This window comes from Neodiprion fabricii, chromosome 5, assembly GCF_021155785.1.
Source record: "Neodiprion fabricii isolate iyNeoFabr1 chromosome 5, iyNeoFabr1.1, whole genome shotgun sequence".
NCBI classification, from domain to species: Eukaryota; Metazoa; Arthropoda; class Insecta; order Hymenoptera; family Diprionidae; genus Neodiprion; species Neodiprion fabricii.
This window is the reverse complement of record NC_060243.1, coordinates 5428756-5451186: the sequence shown is the minus strand read 5'-3', so window position 1 is coordinate 5451186 and position 22431 is coordinate 5428756. Positions and strand designations below refer to the sequence as shown.

The window sequence follows — 22431 nt, the reverse complement described above, 5'->3', positions numbered from 1 at the left end:
TTCAGGCTATTTCATTACGAGTAATTATCATACTTATCACTTTTTACATCAACAATCATATCTATCAAGTGCAATTACTACTTTCCTCCATTGTTAATCTAATATACTAAACTCAACGCTTTGAGCCTGGGAAAATACACTGTCGAATACTGTTAGCATATATAATTATGTATTACACGCATAGGTATAACATTCGTAACTACTTATTTCTGATAGATTTAAAACGTTCAGTCTTTAGCTTTTAAAGCTACTGGCAAGACCGACAATATTGGTAAAACTGATGGTGCAGATTGTTCGAGGAAATTCATAGAGAAACTTGGTACCTTGGAGAGACACGCCTATTAAGAACAAACATAAATCGTAGACGAGCCAGCTGCCCATAATTTCTGTTTAGAACGCCGAGATCCCGGATGAATTTTGGTAATTTACATATCGACAACCAATTACTCGATGCAATTAAGGTTTCTATAACTCGAAAGTATGTACTTAAATCGAGATTCATTTACACATATTTTATTTATCGGAATCACTCGTCAGGAATTATTTTTATTACCAACAACTTTAAGCATTTAGCTGGGTGTACATGTTTTACGCTTAAAAAAAAAAAAAAAAAAAAAATACGTAAATAAATCTCGATCCACGCAATACTTTTTAAACAAAACAAACACCGATCCAGGTACAAATTTTCAAATTTCACCCACTGTTCCAGCCGCCTGCCTGAATACGCCGCCCTAAAATCCACAGATAATTCTTGCGTCCATGCATCCCGTCATCAGCACCATTTCTCCATCGGAACAGAGGCGAGCTGGGGTCTCGGCCTCGGAGAAGGCCACCTTAAAGCGCTTTGGCAGGATTCTGCCCTGGACGGAGTTCTCGGAGGTGGTTGCGGAGCTTGATTACCAGCAGCTGGATGGATGGGCTGAAGCGGCTCGTTTCCGCGCTCCGAGTAAACTTCCGTTCTGTCCAAGCCCGTCGGAGGATCGCCCCGGTAATTCCTCTTCACCGGTTTTCGACTTATTTCGTGCTGAGGCGTTGGCGGTGCACTTTCAACCGATTGGAGACTAGCTGCTCTGTGCAACGACAAACGTAGAGGCTTCTTTGGTGGCGTTGGACGCGTCCGGCTTTCGTGGGATCCTGAACACATCACGGATCCGTCCGACTGCTCGGATGCCCTGGATTGGGAATCCTGGAAGCGTAAAAAAAAAAAAATAATTTCAAATATTTTCACCCTTTCAAATCTGATCCATGATCTATCGAACTTCTATCTATCGTGATAACAGAAGGGTCGCAAATAAACAGTGATCACAGGGATGAAAGATACTGGTTTCATACTGATTTTGATCTCTGAGATTTGAAGAATGGCCCAGCATTGTTTTACCACACTTGTGTTATTATATACTCGTTACAAAGCTTTCAACACTTCACACGGTATAAACTTCGAAACCATTCTTCGTACGATTTTCATAAGATTTTAACACACATTCTATTCTGGTGTACGTAATTTTCTCTGGAACTAGAACGGTTCAGGTTGAAATTAGTCTCTCTCTCTCTCTCTCTCTCTCAGTTATATATAAATTACATAAAGAAGACTTGCTCAAATTGGACAAAATAACGAAGAAAACGACGATATTAAAATTCCAACTTCTCGTAGTATCGACGTTTCAAAAATTGTAGACCATTTTTCAAACTTCAAAGCTCAAAGTAAAGATGAAACTAGCATCGTTCGTCACCTCGTCGAATTTTTATTACCTGTATTCGGTAGTACGTTGGCTCCGAGTCGAATTCGAGAGACTGTAAGGAAGGGGCGTTTCTCCTGCTTTTGTGAACTTGTTCCATGGCGGATTCCGCGCGAAGCGGTCTCCGCTGTATCCCGGAATGCGACTGCTTGCAGTCAAGGCTAGCCGTCGATCTGGCCAACTGATAACCCTGGGGTCTCTGCCTGGTTTTCGCCTTGTGACCGTGGCTCGTTGCTCCGTCGGATCCGAAGTCCGACTCCTTCGAGAGCCGTGTTTCGTTCATCCGACGAGGATGATCCCCGTGTCTCGTTCTGACAGTGGGCAGACTCTGCCTCAATTCGGCCGGACTTTTCGCCCCCAGACCCGGCAGGTTTCCAACCAGAGCCGTGACTTGGGGTCCCTTTTGAAAAACCTGCGCAGAGCAAATGGGTCTTACGAAATCGTCTGATTCAAACGTTATGGGGTTAAATAAAGGTTCATTTTCTACAATTTATTTGAGAAAAATGAATTAACATTTTTTAATTTTCTTTTCCTTACGTGTTAATCTGAGTATTGAATTTTTTTTTCACTAGCGACCACCTGCAGGTTGCAATTTTCAATCCAGAACAGAAAATGAAAAGGATTCTAACAGGAGATGCCAAAGTCTAGTGAAGTACGTAGGATTTTTCAAAAATATTGATTTATACAAAAATGGCGGCAGTTGGAAGGAGAAATTTTGACTAAAAAAATTTCACTTCATCCTTCAAATTGTTGCGACTTTTGTAAAAATTAATATTACTGAAAAATCGTTCGCACTTCACTAGATTTTAGTGTCTTCTTTTAAAAACTTTCGTTTTTTGTTCTAAATTGAAAATTGCGACGTGCAAGTATTTGCCCGTGGAAAAAGAAGTTTCCTTTCATTAGTCTGTTCGCCATTTTGTTTTAAAATAATGAAAAAAAAACTTGTTCTTGTACTTCAAGACTTGTATTAAACATGTATGAAAAACAGAATTGAAAATCAATTCATTTTTCGTAAATAAATCCTAGAAAATGACCCTTGATTTATTGAACGTACGGTAGTATTACCCCTTTAAAAATAAGAAAAAAGGGTAAGAAAAATATCAAACAATCTGTTCGTGTTACTTTGCGTCGATGGTGGTGAACGCGAATTTGAGAGAACCTTTTACAACTAGAACGTTTTAAATGAATAAGCTCTCCTCTTCTTCATCTCATTTTCATGTCTTTGGGCATATTTATTCTAAGGTGACCTCGAGAATCGAGCCTCCAGTTCCGGGGACCTAGAAAAAAGCTCAAGAACGACGAATACCTGCACGTGTTCGCGACGACTGGGCGGAGGTTCGGCGGGTGCCGGAGGTCGAGATGGAGTCAAAAGGTCCCTGACCTGTTCCTCGAGGTAACCGATCCTGTGAGTGAGCCGAAGGTTGTCGGATCTGAGGGTGCGAAGAGCAGCGAGGGATTCGCCCTTCCGCAGAACAACGACTTGCGCCGCATCCGGTGCGACAGCCAAAAGTCTGGCAAGATCGCTCCTTCCGGCACCTACGACCAGCTTGCCGTTCACCTCCAGTATTCTGCGAAAAATATGACCGATTTGACGAGAAGATAAAATCCGAGAATAGAAGAATAAAAAATTACAAACGTCGAGTAGAATCGTATTTGTGACCACGCACCGCGCGTAGCGGCAGGAAACGGGGATCGTTAACTCTCCACGGTATTAATGTTACATGACTAATGAGATGTTCCTTGTATCCGACGACTTGCGTTAAATTCGAAATTATTTTCTACTTACCGGGGAAGCCGATTCTGAACCAATCACATAATTAATTTCGTTCAAAACGATTACAATCCGTGTTTAAGTCACGTGAAATTTTGTTTCTTTACTTCGCCGTATCTCTCTTGGTGAATTAAAAAATTTAACATCCGTGTGGCGAAATTCATGAAACTACGTTTCACGCGACGTTAAGTCTGCTTACAGTGCTTACGAACACGATGCTTAAAAACAAGGCGGTTCCTTGTATTGTAACAGCGTTGGGGGACGAGGTCGTGCGACCGGTTCGCCTGGCGCAATTAGCGGGAGCACATGGCGAACTTCCGGTGTTTTCTGGCCACGCTACGCTACAACGACTGCCTGGGAACCTGGGGATTGTCAGGATTCTGCATTGTTATAAGCGTTGATAGAACGCCGCTCGTATATAACGCCCACGACATGATCCGATCCTCGAATGCTTCGTCGCACAAGCGAGGTTCGAAACGAACACGCGTCGTTCATCGGACTCGCGGAACCTCTTCATTTATCTAAAAGTCTCCAAGTAACCGGATCAAGAGTCAATAATCCCCATATCACGCAAATACGTATCAATTCGCCTCTGAACTGACTAATTGCTTCTCCTGCGAGAAAGTTACGCGCTCGCTGCGAACTTGCGACATCTAGCGGCGAGTCAAGGTACCTAAAATATTCGGAGAAACCCTTTTGTACATGCCTACTTTTCAGCTTCTCTGATAAAACTTTGTACTTTTTTGCGGATAAAAGAAGAAGAAAATGATATAATGAAATATTCTACGGATCAAATATTGAAGAAATTATAAATTTGAGAAATAAAAATAAAAACCAACAAAATGGCACAAATTTGATGGAGAATCGTAGATGCAACATGTAGAACATTTATCGGATGACACTTGTCCACATTTTTCTTAGATTGCTCAGACCTTCGACGCTCACCTGTCGCCCTTGCAAAGTCCCGAATCTTCAACGGCCCAATCGACGTAGAGGCCCGGTGCATCGTCTCTGGGCCCGGCCCCAAATCTGGGACTCTTAGGGTCGGCGCTGACTTCGAGGGCGTGAACGGTGACTTGCGTGGATCCGGAAATACAGCTGAAACATGGAAGAGGTGTCGTTTTTATTTCTCAAGAAATTTCGCGAGCTGGTAAAAATATGGAAGATATTGTAATATCAGGTTTCACGTATATCGTATTATATTATACCTGAATATCGTGTGATTTTTCTGCTTCTCTTGCGTGTCCGCAAGCTCTAAGGCCGCCTGAAGGGCTCGACTCTCTTCCCGAAGGGTCAACAGTTCCAGTTCTTCCCTTCCCAATCTGTACTCCAATTCTGCCTGCTGTATCCGCACGTCTATGTTGCTGTGACCGAGACAAATAATCGACGTTTTTATTGTATAAAACACGAATGAACTGCTGCGTCTATATCTATACAAGGTATATATATACATATATATAGGCATGTATATTAATAATACATTATAATATGGGACGGAGATAACTCCGCATTTTTGTTTTTTTCAACAATCTCCAAAACAAGTATTTTCGTTTAATATCGATAATCGAACAAAAGTTTATTGAAATGTTGAGGAAAAATATTTTGCCAAAAAAATTTCCCATACCGGGAATCGAACCCGAGCCTCCTGGGTGAAAGCCAGGTATCCTAGCCACTAGACCATATGGGAGTTGAAAGATGTGGAGAAGATTAATTTTTTAAAGCACAAGTCTCGCATCACCTCCGAATAAACATACCTATTGTTACACTGATTGAGATATCGATAATAATGGCAATAGTGCGGAAATACATTGTCACGCGAGTTGTTTTTTCCTCAACTTGAAACTAAGAATACGCAGTGTTTTATATTCGCACCAACATTCCGAACGTGCTTTGAGAATTAAAAAGTTCATCTATGAGAACAATCGGTACATTGCATTTTTCTTTTTAGATTCACGAGTACTGAAAAGTGAAAGTAAAAATTTGTAAATTTGTCAAAGTATAGAAAGCCAAAATAATAGAATCGTCGGAGTAAAAAAGAATATATACCAAGGTAAAATATAGAGTCATCAAAATTCTACATTTTCTCTTTCTACTCTTGTAATTCTATTTCTGATATTTCCACATTCCTACCCCCACTCCGCACGCAGGCTTGTTATATATCGAATCTTTCGAGACGATTCAGTTCGCTTCAAGTACATTCAATAAAACTTACTCGGTAATATCGAGCCGTTCCAAAGCCAACTTGAGGTTTTTTATGGCCAGCCGTTTGTTGTCGGCGTCGCGACGCAATCTTTGGAGTCGATCCTCAGCCGCCTTCCGGTCGGATTCGGTCAAGGAAGGTCCGTTTCGCAGGGATAAACGACTGCTCAGCGTATTGCACAGTTGTCCCTTCAAGCTGGAACGAAGAAAAAAAATTTTAAGTCACGCTCACTTCGCAAATGCAAATTAATTTATTTCAGATTTACGCAGAACCGGTTTTCCGCACAATTTATAAATTGCAAAAAAAAAATTGACAAATTAATTACGAATTAGAAATTTCAATACTTAATGCAAATCGAAATCAATCGAGAAATCAGAAAACTAAGGCGAAAATCATTTTCCAATCAGAGACACTGAAATAAGCTTGGAATCGCATAAATATAGCAATTGAAACGAAGTCTCGATTACTTTTGTAATTTGTAATCATTACAGTACAGATTCGGCAAGAAAAATCAATTGCTTTTTTTACGATCGAAGAGTAGAAAAAAAAAAAAAATTAATAAAAATAAAAATAAAAAAATGAGTCGGTTGTTTTTGGAATTCGTAATTCGAACGCGGTTGATTGCAAAATTTAATTTATTGACAGGTTATAGGAAACATTTACTTCTGTATAATATTTTCCTTGTCCCGAAGGGCTGTTCGGAGGGCGTCCAATTCCTTGCCAACATCCCTTGCCCGATGTCCCGCAGGCGACGAAGTCACCCCGGCGATGCTTCCGCCCTTTTTTCGCCTCGGCGTAGTCGAGAGGGATACCTCGATGCTGGCCATCTGGAATAATGATCGATAAAAGGGTCGGCTCGTATTGTCGGAGGCTTTGAAAGGTAGGCGCGTTGGATTTGTTGCGCCTGTGATATTTCACTCGCTCGCAAAGTGATTGCTGAAGGTAAGATTCCTGTTCTTTGTACAGAGGTTGAATCTTGCGAGAGTTCGGACTCGTATATTTATGATTCGAAAATTAATCTCTGTCCACTGTCAACGGGGTCAGCGTGATGGATGAATAATTTGGTTACTTTGAGGTTTGAGAATAACGGCTCTTGTGATCTAACGATATACCTGCGGAAAAATTTGCGTTCTTGAACTCTGTCGCGTTGTTCGGTGACAAATTTCTCATTTTTTTTTTTTTTTATCTCATTCAATTTGCATACGTACGTTAAATACTTTCAATTAGTCCATTTTTTTCGTCAATATGCACATACGTTTTTCATTTTTCTCGCATCTAGAGCTTATACGAATGATCTAAGATAGACACACGTATTTTATCCTAGTAAAATAAAGAAAGTCAGAACTCTGCATTAAAAAACATTCAAACATATTTAAAATTATGATTTGATATGAAAAAATTCGTGTTCTAACAGTTTTGTCTGATGCATAATTAACTTTCAAAAGTCCACGAAGAATATCCACTACCCGAAACACGTTGCAAGTTAAGATAAATTAGTTTTTTTTTTTTTTTTTTGCACGTCAGCTTGACGTTGACGAAAATTTATGTGCAATTGTAATATGCGACGGGGTTAAATAATAGTTGTAAGGCGAAACCAAACGTGCGTGATTGTTGTGAGGTTTTTGAATTTAATAATTTATGCGACTTTGATCGAACGTCTTATCACATCGCATTATTATCGCGATAGAATTAATTAAGCAGCTAGTAGTTTATTATACAGTTATTTTTACATAACCGCACTAAATGCACGAGTGCTTGGCCCTGGGCAGAATTCGGTTACGAAATATATATGGCTTTAGAAACCGCGTGCAATATACTTGAGACGAACATATCTGTATACATGTAATCATTATGTATGTACATTCATAGTATACGCTAGCGATTAGATCTTGTAATTTGTAATCGGGGAATCTAAGCTATGACAAATTGAGACCTGTTACACTGTAATATAGAAGCTTTGCAAGTAATCTGCATATAATTATACGGAAAATTCATGGTAACCATCGACCAGCATGCGGTTGCCGCTCGAATTGCAAGCGTCCCAAAGCCGTCCTTATGCAAATTCGGATCACAGTCATTAGAAGCGCGTCTTGTGATCTTCAACGCGATCACATATTCCTATAGATGTTGTAAATGTGTACTTGAAGCAGACGAACACCTAGAATTATGTATTCGACGGATTTAAATCGTCTACCTCTCCCGCAATTCCAAAACACGAGCTGCGTACGTTTTTTTCAAATTGTCAGTTTTTTTTATTTTTTTTTTCATCGCATTTCCCTTAAAATAGCAAATCTCGAGGTATCGAATTGTTTCAGGGTGCAAATAATACACGCTTCTGTCCAGTATCGTTTCACACCTTATGCTTCTTCACTGCGTTTCAAACACTTCGTACAATTCTGTTATTTCTGGGTTTCGAAGGGTTCTTTTTGGAACGATCGTAATTACGGAGGCTCACCTTGTGCGTGAAACGGATGGCGAAATATTTTCCTATATCACCTTTGAGTTCCCAGACGTGGCCATTCACGTAATCAGACCGTAATTTCGCCGGAGGCGAAATGCATGCGATCATCTTTGATCGTTTCATGCCTGAATAATTATCACACCGTCTACACCAGACGGATAATATAAGCTTTGAACAGCAGCCCGTGTAAGGTATGAAACTTACACTTGCACTCGACTTGGATTATTCTGACCCGAAATTAATACCGCTTCAACGCCCAGCTTCGGGGAAGACGAATTTCGATGAGCAGTTTGAAATGAAATACGATAAAGTTACGTAAAAAAAAAAAACTGGCGTGATTAACGACATAGTTTCGAGAAACAATTTCGAGTTATTTGTTCTTCTAAGTTAGGTTGAAACTTGGAAACGTTTCAAAGATTTCTTATTCGAAATTAGTATCATTCATTTTTGATATGAATATTACTATGGTTAAATAAAATAAATCGCGAAACTTGTCGCATTTACTGATAAAAATCGAAGGTCCTGAAATACTTGTAAGATACTTGTACAAACTGATGACAAAATGTTTGCACGTGTACTCAAATAATGTACATACGCAGCTTTGTCAGAAATGTTAGGGATAGTTGATCCTTTGGTATTTCTTGAATTCCATCCCATATTATACAATATCTTCGGCAATACGTCCGATTTTTCAATAAAGTTCCGTCCAAATAAACGAAGCACTTGAATATAGTTTTACACTATACGGTATATACTTGCCATACCACAAAATTAAAAATGCAGTGAAAGAATGCAATGAGAACTAATTAAAAATCCTTGATCATAAAAGTTGAGATTCCGAGAATTCTGAATTTCACAGTAATTGTGACGAAGGGAAAAGGCGAAACTACACTCTGACTCTCTACAAGTACCCGAGCGGAGATTTACGGGTAAAAGATGTGTGTACAAAGCCCGCGGGTTTCAGGGCTGGATGTTTATGGACTAATTCGTTGATATTGAGTTACGGTTGTAGGAGGTCCTGGACTGTTAGGCGATAAAACTCACAGGATGCTTAACGATCGCTGGATATTTTATCCCAGCAGTTCCAGGCTGGGGCTCGACGCGTGGTGCCGGGGGTCAAGACATCCGGTTTATCCGGTCCCCGGGATGCGTGGGTGCAGAGCGATGCGCGAAATCCGCGGTACTCGAGGCGATGCGGTGCGATACCTCGACGATGCCTTAATCGCTGAACCGAGAAAGGACGCTGATCCTGCCTTTGCGTCCCGCCGTCGACAGCGGCGTCGTAAATTTTCTAATCCGTTACGGGGTTCGTAATTAAGTAATTGGCCGAGGGGGGAGTGGGTGTAAAAAATGAGAAAAACCGAAACTCGGAATGATCAGAATTCCGCACATAAAAATATCGAAAATCCGGAGCAAAGAAAAGCTCGTAATTTCGATGTTTGAGATTTTTTCATTTTCATACCGTTGAACAGATTTTCTCAGCTTACGAATATATTAATTCATGAATACACCATATCCAACTCTGTCTCGTGATAGCAAATAACAAAATGGCATTGAGTTTTCTGTTTTATTGACTCAAGATGATGTTTTCTGGTGTCGAAAAATATTTGCATAGTAATTCTGTCATTTATACAACCGACTAAAACGATGCATTCGTGTGCATAATTCAGTCGTCTTATTTCGGTTCATTTTTCTCTCGCTTAGCTCCGTCCCCAGTTTTATATCATAATAATTACCGCGAAAATGTGACCATGCTTCCAAGATTCTTCACCGTAAGTTTTCTCATGGAACGTCTCAATTACTCGTGCAAATTAACGTGTACAACGCAACATTTTGGATATCCTTTTGTTCTTCAATTTCATCATTCTCCTCGCGCTTTAATCATATCGCGTGGATGCAATTGGAATTTCAAAGTGACGCGCGTATATCCTCCGCAGAATTTATACACGGCATTGGTATACCTGTATATCAACGTAATACAACTCTACAGATGAAATACGCTGTGCGAAAATAAAGGAAAGGGAAAAGAGATGAAAATTTCGTATCGCTTTAATGCCCGCAATTCGCCTCCGGACTTTTAACGACTCACTGAATTGCCCGCAATGTCACTCTCTCTGCTTTCTTCCAGGCTTACGAAACAAGCTGTGCGTTTTATCGGCAGACACTCGCACGGTTATTATATATATATATACGACGCGATTAGCTCGCAGTATACGTCAAATACCTTAAACCGTCGACTTCGAACATCTAACGGCTGAAATTCGTGACGAATTATCGTCTTCCATTCAAATTATTTATAACATATCTCCTACATTTTACGAATTCTGTAATTTTTTTTACCATTTCTCATATTCATCTTTCGAAGTTATGAAATCTCCATCTTCCGATAGGTGTCAAAATTTTTGTTACATTTTATAAAACTTTTCTGAATTATTTCAGATTTTAAATAATAGCGTTTTTTCTACAAGATTTTTAAGTCCTACTTCAGATACGCTGGGTGTAAAAATTTTGAAAGAATCACGAGTTGGTTTTTTCTTCGTATACTTTCGCACAAAAAAAAAAAAAAAAATGCAAAGCCAATCTGATAGATAGACGTTATGGAATCTTGATCAAGATGTCACGGAATGCCCCATACGTGCGTATAACTGCCTATATACGTATGGAGAAAAATTATGGGAGCGTTGAAAATTATACGTTGAGGATATAATCAGAAACTAATTTACATGAGCGGTAGGTGTACGTATACTGTATTACACATGTATAGGCGAATCCCCGCGCTCACAATGATTCCACCACGCATGGCTGTTATTTTATTCTTCTCACAGTCAGCTTCTAAATCCCACGATTAAGTAAATTCTTGGTCTAAGTATCGGGTTCCTGAGGTATGTTCGAAAAGGAGAGAGCCGTGAAAGAAACGAACGAATGAACGAGACGAAATGAGAACAGGAATACCAGAGTTATAATATTATTGGGGTTTTCATAACCCTTGTAGAACCGAGGGGTAAGGGTGTAATTTTATTTCATCATCATTTACGGTGTGCCTGAACTGCGTGGCGAAGCGATAACGCACGTGCTTCGTGTACTTTGCGTCATACATAATAGGTGTACATGTAGTACATTTGTGTGTATATGGAAATGTAATTTAACATCAAGTGCCGTAACGCGGATCCGTTATTTTCGAACTGTATGATTTTAATTAATCAGAGGGACGAAAATCGGCCCCCGCGTTTTACGGACTACGGACAGTCACAATTTATCCTCGTCGTCCGGTGCCAGCAAACGGCTTCCGTAAAGCTTCGTCGAGTGTGTAATTCGATCAAACGAATAAAGAAAAAAAAGAGGAAATTTCCCCCGAACGAAGCGAAACAATGAGAAAAGAAACACAAGCCAAACAGGCGATCATCGATTGTAATTAACGGGTATCATTCACAACACTCGGACAAGGCTTTACGTCAAGTCGTGTAAAATCTTCGCTAAAACGTCTGAAGCAAAATATTTTGAACGCGCACTAATCGCGCTAATCACCGAAATTTAACATAATTATAATCCGACGATGTAAGAACGGTGAAAAATTTACCCGTTTGAACTTACATTTATGATACTTAACACTCGACCTTTGGAAGAGCGCGGGGAAAATATAATTACTGGGTACTGTAATTATGTATCAATTTCGAGAGCGCAAAGCTGACGTAATTTATTTTAACGCGGTACGAAATGAAGAAAAGATTTCGCAGAGGATTAAAAAAAAAAAAAATTTAAATTAAGCATATACAAATCACGTTGTAATTAGCGATCGGTTTTTACTCGGTAAACAGTTAGGTATATTATACAAGCCGTTCCAATTATAACCGACAGTTTCGTAATTGTAAATCGCGTGCTGATTAATTTTAATCGAGTCTGCTCGGCGCGGATCGAAGCTCCGGTTATTCCAGGACGCGAAACGTTCATCTCGTACCTGCAGGGCTCGGTCGAGGGATATTTTACGCAGTATTTACGACGAGCTTTGGGATACCAACGGGCAGATATTAACAAGGACACTTAATTTTCCGTGTCTAATTATTAACGACAATTATATACGCCTCGAATGGGGATAATAACACGGCGTTTATACGAGGGTGTTTATCGCAGCGGCTACCGAGTCGTATAAACTTCTTCCGGCGGCCGCGGATTTACAGCCGCGTAATACAAACGTGCTTCCTTTTCTTTGCTCATTTATTCATTTATTCGTTTATTTAAAGGAAAGTCGTGTGCGTCGGGAGTTTTCTGTCAAACTAGCCGTTCATACCGTACATTTTGAACGTTTAGCGCGGCAAAATATAAGGCGGGGTTGAAAAGTCCAAATTTGAAAAGTTCCCGAAGCAACAAATTCCAAATTTATTGCTGGTGAAATTTGAAGTAAAAAACGTCCATAACGTTTACTCAAATTTTGATCTCTTTACTTCGAGTCTCGCCACAAAATTATACGCTTTCCGAACTTTTCAAATTCGCAACTTCGGCACTCACAATCAAAGGATGATTGACCCCTGGTCGCGTCTGAGAAACGAGCAAACAATCCACCAGGAGAACAATCGTATGTCCGGAGAGGCAGCGTCTAAATAGTAGAGATTTGCGGCACGAAGTGTTTTTTCACCGTTTTCGTAAAGCAGCTTTCGAGTAAAAATGTACGTGTTTATTTATCCGTGTACACACAAACATGCCTGCGCATTTTATACGAATCCTTGACTCGCCTGATGGATGTTTCGAATCAGACGCGTACTTCGGGGGAATAGAACGAATTTTCCAGGAGACTATCAGGATGCGAATTATACAGCTGTCCCAAAGGATTCGCCTGCGGGATGAATCGAGCGTTTTTAGCAAGGCTCCTTGTTTGCCGGGAGAATTTTTTACCCCGGTACCCGGTCGCGTATTCCACTTTTGGTAAGCCAGAAAACAGCGGTGTTGAAAAAAACATTCCCTCCGGTCGGAACCGCACACCCGTATGTCCAGACGGTCAGGGTCACTGACTCCTGCAACGGACTCACAATCTCCCAGGGCAGATCTGTCTACGTTCCAGGAACCAAGGGCGTACGACAGTCCGCTGCGAGACGAATTCAAGTCTCTTTTGTCCGAGTAGAAACGAATTTTTCACTTATTTTTATAACTCTACTCTTGGTAGAAATTATTTATCGAATCGTTCTTCTCAGGAAAACGGTGAAGGTAAAGACATTGAAGCGTCGGTTGGTAGGTCGAAATGTAGAACGGACGCACAACGGAAGGGAAAAAATAACGGATTTTGTAGAATTTCCAAGTATCTACAGAAGTGTAAATTGTACGAAATTCGAAACGTAGAGAGGAAAAATTACTGAAAGTCGAGTCATAGGATCGTCGGACGTTTCTGTCTCTGATTTTCGCACAATTAAAAAGTCGATATTTTTACTTGTGAATTATTCTACTTTTCGTCACCCACCAAACTTATTGGCCTGTTATTAATAAATAATTTCACGTAGCGTATTGTCTGCATAAAAATTGTAAATTGGTTCAAACGCCTAACCAGACATGAAAAGTGTGAGGCGTGAAACGAAATGAAACGAAATGAACGGAGATCATGAAAGGGTAAAATGGACTGACGGATGCGGAATCAAGGTTTATTATCAATCGTCATCGCTCGTGTTTGAAAACGGGTCACACGTAACGACTAAACAGTAATTACAGTATTCTCGAGTCACGGCAAATCCGCGTTGTTGACGCGTTAATTTCCACAAATTGAATAAAACGAGTTCAATCCAACGCAGACGTGATTTATTTTACCTGTTTGTTTCGCCAAAGTTCAATTGTATATATACGTCTATAAAATAAAAAGTTGTGTAAATTAATTTAATATAATTAACAATTTGAGAAAAAAAAAAACAAAATTGATCACAGCTATGTTTACGCAGTTTGGAAATACCGGTTAGGGTGTAAAAAAAGCCACTCAAAGTTGAATCAACTGTAAAAAAAAAAGAAACTATGAATTCGTCCTCCGGTGCTCGACTTTGAAATATTGCATAAAAATACTTCCCCCCCCCCCTCCCTAATTTATTTAACCAACACCGTATGAATAAATGTGCATATTTCAGTTGATTATCAGATATTACGACCAACTGAAGAATTTTCATCGAAATAACGGAACAGCTTGGCAAAATTTTTTCTGCAGGTGTCGTGTTATTCCCTCGGTTATTCCTTTCTGCGCAGTTAACTCGAAATCTGCAGGATCCGAATCCTACGCCACTGGAGATCAGGACCGATTCCGGGCGTGGGGCGGTTTTAATGGCTCTCGAGCAAGACCCTTGGGTTGGGTCCAAAAGATCGGAGTTTGGTCCACACATCTGCATATAAATCACTGGTCGGACAGGCCCTGTAGCCGAGGGCCTTACGGCGGTCCCCGATCGACGGGCCGAGCCGAACCAACCGCCTTCGGCTTGCCACGTTTGAAAACAAAAAAATAAATAAAATAAAACACACGGGGGCTTCGGGACAAAAACGATATGAGATGACGATAATGACGAAGATGATTTTGTTACACGTTTCGAACAGCTCGGAGGATTTCGTCTTACACGGCACGGAGTAGAAGTGTACATAATTTCGTAGCTAGTTTGTTTTTTATAGCTGGAGTGATCGCCTTTTTACAACATTGGGTATAAAATTAATTGGTGTTCGCAGAAGAATTTTAAACGCAGTAATAATCGATATCGGCTGTAAAAGTTCTCTATTTCTTTCAACGCCACGCGGACTCGAGGAAAAAATATGTCATGGATGGAAGATATTTTAAATAGCAGTTTTACCTTAGCCTCCAAAGTTTCTAGCTGCGCCATTCTCGGCTCTAGAAGTTGTTGCTGTTGAGCGTTGCTCCCGGTGTGCAAGGCGGTCTGCAAGTGAGAAAATGAATTCTGTATTAAGCGATATATTGATAATGATCTGATCTATACATATATCTTAAAAATTGAACAACCATCTCGGAGATTTGAAAAATTCTGAGTACGTATAATTATGCTCGGCGAAGAATAATACAATTTACAGTAGCGTTCAAAATTACTTTGACGGTAGGAAATTCATAATTATTTTGATCAATCTTTTGTTTTCAATTTTTCTTCATTTTGACTCTATTTTCAATTGAACTCCAGTATATTTTTCTATCTTTGTCGAAGTACTTTGGAGCCCCATTGTAAACGATACACTTCTTTGAAATAAAAACTTGGAGAATTGACCATTCGCAGGGAACGCGTAAAAATTGTAAAACTGTCCCAATTCGCAAGGTTTAAAAATTTATAAAATTCAGAAAAGGGTTGCAATTAGTAACAAGAACGAAAGAAAAATCGTGATAAATTTCTCCTAGTTTTTCATGTTTCCACCATCTGGAATTGCTCTAAAATTCTGCAAAAATGGAATTGGAAAGAATGATCCGCCCTTTCCCGCACTGAGATAAATTTTCAGTTCCGGTAACCGCTCAGTCCTTAACTATTTTTATTTTTTACCACAATCGAAAAATATAGTTCTAGGTACAAAAAGGAAAATTAGTTTTCTAGCTGTTACCGGAAACTCTGGTATCCGTTACTATTCTTTCTCATTACGATCACTGTTGCTAGATTTTCTTGCAACTGTTGCGAAAATTTAATGCTCGCGCAACGATAAATTGACGTTAAAGCCTTGTTTGACTAAAAAATTAGATTTGGCGTTACAACTACCAAAATGGTTAGGCGTACCTCGTTTTTCGTAATTCCAACAATATTCAAAGTCTTTCAACGATACCTGTTTCACTGAATTTTTCTAGTTACTGTAACAAATGAAATTTTTCTCAGTGCCTAGCCACAGTCAAATTTGACAATCCGGTAACGCGTATTCCGTAGCATGTAACGTGCGTGTTTCCTCTCGCTTTGTAAAGAAGTAATTACCCCGTGCAGCGGGTCCGAGAAGCGGTTCGAAAGCGAGTGCGGCGGGGGGAAAAGGAACAAAACCGCAGGAAAATAAACGGCGTTATTCTCGTTCCGGGCGATCGGTATTCCGCTGCTAACCCGCGGGAGAGGTCAGGGGCCAGGAAATCGAAGAACCCCGCGATACCGGGCGAGCTTTGCATATAAATCCGATCGCTTCACCCGCGACAAGGATCCTCCAGGTTCCCGCAGCCCGACTCGACGTGTGACCCGTTCTAAAAAACGCGCGAGTCCAGGCAACAGACGCTGCAGGCATTCTTCTCTAGGGTCGAAAGGTGTCGCCGACGTGGGCGAAGAATGCCAAGCTGCCGCCTCGGACGGCGGACGGCCGAATGTATAATAAAGGCGTTTTGCGGTTGCGAAACATCCGCAGATTCATCGCCGCGGGAGTCTAGGGATTTTTTTAACTTTTCGTTTCTCTGTATTCAGAGAAACAAGGGAATTATCGCAATCGCACGGTAAACGAATAGTTTAGTTTTTACTAGATCCTGACGTTTTCAAGTTTAGAGAATCACTTCTAATTATTCTCAGATGGATGTGTATATGTGAGGGATCAATTTTTTTTTCCGATGATATTTCGAGAACGAGTTACCTTTATATATATATAAATATGTAAAGGTATATAGGTCAGTACAGGATTTGAGCCTGGCAAGCCGACGATTCGTGTACCAAAAATCATTCATTCGTCAAGAACATTTTGTCAGAATTCTTTGATGTCAATATTGCATTATATCCTATAAAAGAGAACTCGCTATGATGTTTCGTTCGAAATTACAGATACCTAAATTTTGTTAGGTGATATAATTCGACCCGTGTTGTAAACAAAACTTTGCAACTAAATGCACAATAAAATGCACTGACTACTTGGCGTGATTGTATATTCTAAGCGCGCGTTAATACGTCTAACGGTAAATTTTGCAAGAAGGAAGGGAAAAAATCGTATTTATATATACTACTGCCGGAAATTATTGGTACAGTTACCCTAATTATGCGGTGCCCGCCGACGGTCCGATGGTTATTCGTTATTATTGTCTTTTTCCTTCGTTTTCAACTCTCATCCAGAACTGAAAACACGGTTATATTACGGGGACAAAAAAATCTCCCTTATTCCCATAAGTTAATTACCGAGGAGTAAAATTCACCCCCGGACTTTAAGTCTCGAGAGAGAAAGAGAGAGAGACGCGCGATGTAATTGCATGTGTGATTCATGGGACAAAAAATGCCACGGCCGTATGTCGAGTACCTCGCAAGTAAAAAATTAACAAGAGAGAACGAAAAAAAAAAAGGAATAAAAAAATAAAAAGAAGTTAAACCTAGCCCTGAACCTTGCGCAGAAGTTTCTGCAGCGGAAGTCTTATTATTCTTGAGAAGCGAGTAGCTACTGCTTATACCGTAACTGTACCTTCACCTCGATCACTTGCCACAGCACCTCGCTCTCTTGCTTGTAATTGGTGTGCGGAGGTGTGCGATTAGTGGAATAAAAAAAAAAAAAAAAAAAAAAAAAGCAACTCCCGTGTCATTCGCGTGCCGTAATATTTTCTCTTCGCTAAAGGGTTCAAGCGTTGTTTTCCTTCTTACTAAAATTGGAATCGCAGAGTCTACACGTTACCTGAAGTGATCGTTCGCCATCCGTTCACTCCACCTTGTAAAGAGAATTTTTATTTTATTTTATTTAATTGTTTATTTAGTTTTTTTTTTCTTTGTTTCATGATTACCAGGAAATCCGAGTTAGATTAGATATTGTTACAGCAACTGTTTCGATATGGTTGGAATCACGAGGAACTCGCAATGAAGTAAAAGTAACTATCTTGTGCGATTAAAGTTATCAATACTACATTTTCTGATAATATGCAACGCAAAATCAGTTTGTTCAATTTATTCAGTTTACTAGATTCATTTAGTCGGATACATCCTTTATGCCAATTTATTGTCGCTCTAACATCAATAGAACATAGTAATAGCGACGACAATCGTGAGGAATAATAACATACGCTAGATTTTTCATGGGTAATAATCTAATTATTGTTGTTTTTATTTTTTTTTAATTTTTTTCTCCCAGCACTATATTTTTAGGGTACGGTAAAAAAAAAACTGTAAATATTTGAATAACGATTTTTTAATTCTCCTGAATCTCGCTAGCTGTATCTGTTCAATTTATCTTTGCTATTTTGCGAGGCACACGTTGCAAAGAATTTCTGCATTTCACCTGCATGGTAATGAATTTTGCGAAGACTGCGACTGGACGAGAGTACGAGATGATATCGCGAGGCAACCGACTAAGGGCCGAAGCCTCCCTCCTTCGCTATTCTTCTCCGGTTCTATTTTCGCATAAGTGGTCAGTAGATCGCGAATGGGGGAATGCCCGTCAAGTATGGGGAGATAAGAGAAACGACGCGTTTTACCAACCCCACGAGTAAATCGCCCTCAGCCATTACGCATGCGTGGAATCGAACGAGAAGTCTTATCGCAAATTCCTCTTTCACCTCTGCATAATTCGGTTTCAATGTCAGTTATGCACGCGTACGTTGCGAATATCTACAGACAAGTATCGCGATCCACGTTTAACCCGACATACTTCGCATTTTTGTAATAAACTGATTATACAAAACCATTTTTATTCCCGACTCAACAATAATGTTCGCTTTTCTACCTGAAAAGTGGCGTATTATTCCCTCTTTACTTTATTCCTTCATCTGTGAGAAAAAAGTATCACTTTTCTCCCTCGTTTACGGGAAATATGACTTTGTGTTTCACACAAATTAATTTTTCGGTTTCGCCGGTCTTCTCTCTTTCTTTTCCATTTTGAACTACTATCTCTCCGTATTATTGTAAACTTTTGATAATATTATAGTTTTCAGACCGATAGATCACACTTACACTCGAAAGGAAAACACTTTTAAGTTAATAATGTGACCAGAGTTGAGTCGGGAATAAAGTCCTATATATGTATCACAGGAATAAAAGTCGATTATTCCCTTGTTACATAATGTCCTATTATCAGGCGATCCACGAATAATTCGCGCTAAAATCACTAAATCACTACTCACTAGAGATATCGAACGCTGCTGAATCTTCAAGCCAAAATCTTCCTTCTCTTCACCGCAGTCCGTTGTGTAGAGAATTACGCTTTTTTTCGATCCTCTTGAACACACGCCTGTTGAAAAATTAGATTTTATTATTTAATTGAATTGTGTGAGTACACTTTAATATTCGAAATTTTACTCTATCGAAACATCATTTTTCGAAATTTAGCTCTACTGGAATCAGACTTCACGGAACTTTGTTCCGTCGTAAGTTTGAATTTTCGGAATCTTGCGACCATTCGAAACCTTGTTGATTCTTCAAAGTTTGATTTCTTCACTCCAAGTTTCGCCAACCAAATAATTCGTAATCATGCGCTTTCGGAGCTTTTCAATTTCGGAACTTCGACCCCGCCCGTTAAATTTCTCCCACACGTCTCAAGAAAAATGAAAATGAGTTCACAAGGCCAGGAATGGTTCTCCGCATTCGACAACCCGCCGTACTTTCCGTCACCCAAATAATTTGCATCCAGAAAACTGATAGCGTCAACTAACTCTGACCTGAGTGTCTTCCCATGCCGGTCTTGGGGCCGATGTTTCGTCAAAGGTTGCGAGCCTGCGGAGCATCGGTGACCACGAGACGATATCATCACGGAGGCAGCATCGCGGTCCAGGAAACGTCCTGCTGCCGGAGGATGTCGGATAACGTCATGAGGAAAACTCCTGCGTGAAACGAAACAGGTATTTAAGTACAATGCGGCACAATTCTCAGACACGTACTACGGTGAGAATAACGCGTGATAATTCCGAGTCTGAGATCTGGTTGATGGTTCAACTCTGACTGACAGAAGGCGAGCCTCTGAAACTCGCTCGCGAGAAGAAAGTACCGTTTTACAAAGGCTGCGGAGGTAAAATGACGAAAAATAAAGAGGGAACAAGCTCCCGGAGGATTCGAGCCTTCGGAAATTCGAGCTTTGGACACTCTGCAATTATCGGGTCGTCCTGCAAACTGGACGTTTACACGCCCTCGAGACGATCACGGGGAGCTTTTGATACGAAGCTTGTCTACGTGTAATTGTATACAATCTTTGTGAAACATCGGGGGTAATAATTAGTCCCGGTTTGAAAACGACACAGATACTCCGCAACGCTAATTACGTGTACACCTAGAGTACACAATAATTCTTGCTAACAATATATATCGAGCTTGGGAACCGCAGCCAGGCATCAGCCTCGCTCGCATCTTATCTTTACACTTTATCTCTGTTATGTATTATAAACAAACTGAACGATATCTTGCCGAGCTTTGTATTTCGCTCTGAAGACGTATTTCGTTATTTTATATCCCAACGACAGGTTTCTAGAGGCGAAAGAATCGTTAGTTGAATGTTTAAAATCTGTGTCTTGAAATGGTCGGATTGAATGCAAATTTCTGCGACGTATCAAGATGAAATAGAAGTTCAAACTTCGACTAAAAATTCTTTACAAGTAAATATCACGTAATAACTTCAGAGCGATTGTAGTTTATCGCCTTATTGATTCCTTCGATTGAAAAACAAAAAATTACCCTTTGTTCAATATTCTAGTGAAATTCTGAATTATCCCACTTGACGATTTCAGGTGAGGGTTTTTAGTAAATTTTGATTGCAAAAAATGACATTAAACAATAACGTGAGATTTACAGAGTTATTATCAACTGAAATTTCTCCACCGACCTTAATTTGCACTTTTCAATTACGTCCTCGCAACGCGGAGAGAGTCTTTGCACAAAATCCCACTCAGTCAACTTCAGTTCCATATTTTACAGTTTGATTTCATCATTTTTTTGACGGCCCTTAATCCGCAATGCAATCAAACACGAGATAAATTCACTTGCAGCAATCTTGATCGTATCGCTGATACGTGACTTGGCAGTTGTTAACACAAAGAAAATCGGTCTATATTTCCATAAATCGCATCAGCGCGGTTGTTTTATTACAGTTAAATCGTTGAACAACAAAGCTGAGCGCTTCTACATCGGAGCAAAAAGTGCGAGGCTTCGCTTGACGGTGAGCATGTAATGACGCAGGTAGCAATTGTGTAACTAAATAAAAACGCGGGATAACAAGAAGGAGCTTTGGATCGTTGGTGGGACGCGGAGTCGAGGCGCCAGCTAACATTGCCTACGTTTATCGTAGCTGGATGTCAGCCCACGCGTTGAATGTCTTCACCCTGATTCGTAGGTACAAAGCGTGTACGTGCAATAATAACAATACCGTAGTTAGGCGAGTCAGATGAGAGCTGGCTAGCTGCTAGACAATACTCGATTGCAAACCAATTTGCATAAACTATACCTACCCAAGTATTTTATCCCCTCTTTTTAGCTCCACTCCTCTGCCTGGATCTCTGGGCCAATTATACACTCGTCTTTTCTACTTTCCACGTTTCTCGTTTACTCTGCAAACTATTGAAAACCTTCGTTTCAATTACCGATCTTTTTTCGTTTCAACGAATTTTCAGGAGTACAATAAATTCGAGGGGAAAGTAACCGATACCCGATAATCGGCGCGGTTTATCGGGTAAAACCGATTTTCTTCTTCCTCGTTGTCGCGAGTTCTTCTCGAAAATATATTTTCGCTTAAAGATAACGGACAATAAAGTAATTCTGCTAGCGTATTTGAGACGCGCAGACACAGGGGTTGGGGAAATCTCTCAGTCTTTATTTGCGTAGAAATTACAGACTCGCAAGTCGAGATTCCGCTCGGTTTCGTACTTCGTTTGGATCAAACGAGCTTAATTAACTCTCGAGCTTTGACAGAACCGCTTCGTGACCCGCTTGGCTCTTCGATTCGGCCAAATGTCAGGAGTAATCCAAAAGCGGCGTGGAGTTTTTATCAAAGTCTGGTTTTGTATCGCCGCAATCGTACCAAGTTTCGATCTGTTCGCAGTAAACGCGTCGACGATTATCGAAATCGCAGATTAAAACCGCGCGACTGACTTCAAACAACGTCGAAAAGCTTCGCTGAACGTTTCGCACCAACGGCTTCGTGATGCGAGATGGGGGGAATTTCGAATATCGTATCGGGCATGCCTGCAGGACTTGACCGTTCTTGACGCCAAATTAGATGCTTATCCCCGAATGATATTATCGGTGTTGTCTTTCATGCGTTGTGCTGCGATGCGAGTTGGCGGAACTCGTCGTCACGGACGGTGAAACGCGTGACGGTGCCGCATAAACACGGAAGGGTTCAGCCGGAGTTCAAACACGGGGTAACAACCGTGCCCAAAACCGTGACGACATCAGGAGCTCGCAGCTGC

At 40.4% G+C, this 22431-nt stretch overlaps 1 protein-coding gene and 1 non-coding gene across 2 annotated transcripts; both read right to left on the bottom strand.

Annotated features, from left to right (window-relative positions):
- Positions 1–86: 86 nt before the first annotated feature.
- On the bottom strand, positions 87–21197 carry LOC124182477. Its single transcript, XM_046569804.1, has 11 exons — positions 20850–21197; positions 19696–19857; positions 19162–19268; positions 14969–15052; positions 6371–6534; positions 5720–5902; positions 4716–4871; positions 4453–4605; positions 3043–3304; positions 1750–2148; positions 87–1186 (listed from the first exon to the last, which is right to left on the bottom strand). Exons 2-11 carry the CDS (start codon positions 19709–19711, stop codon positions 773–775), a joined length of 1938 nt encoding a protein of 645 aa, XP_046425760.1. The 5' UTR covers positions 19712–19857; positions 20850–21197; the 3' UTR covers positions 87–772.
- Positions 5123–5194, bottom strand: Trnae-uuc. The gene has a single exon. It is a non-coding gene; the product is annotated as a tRNA-Glu (tRNA).
- Positions 21198–22431: the final 1234 nt, after the last annotated feature.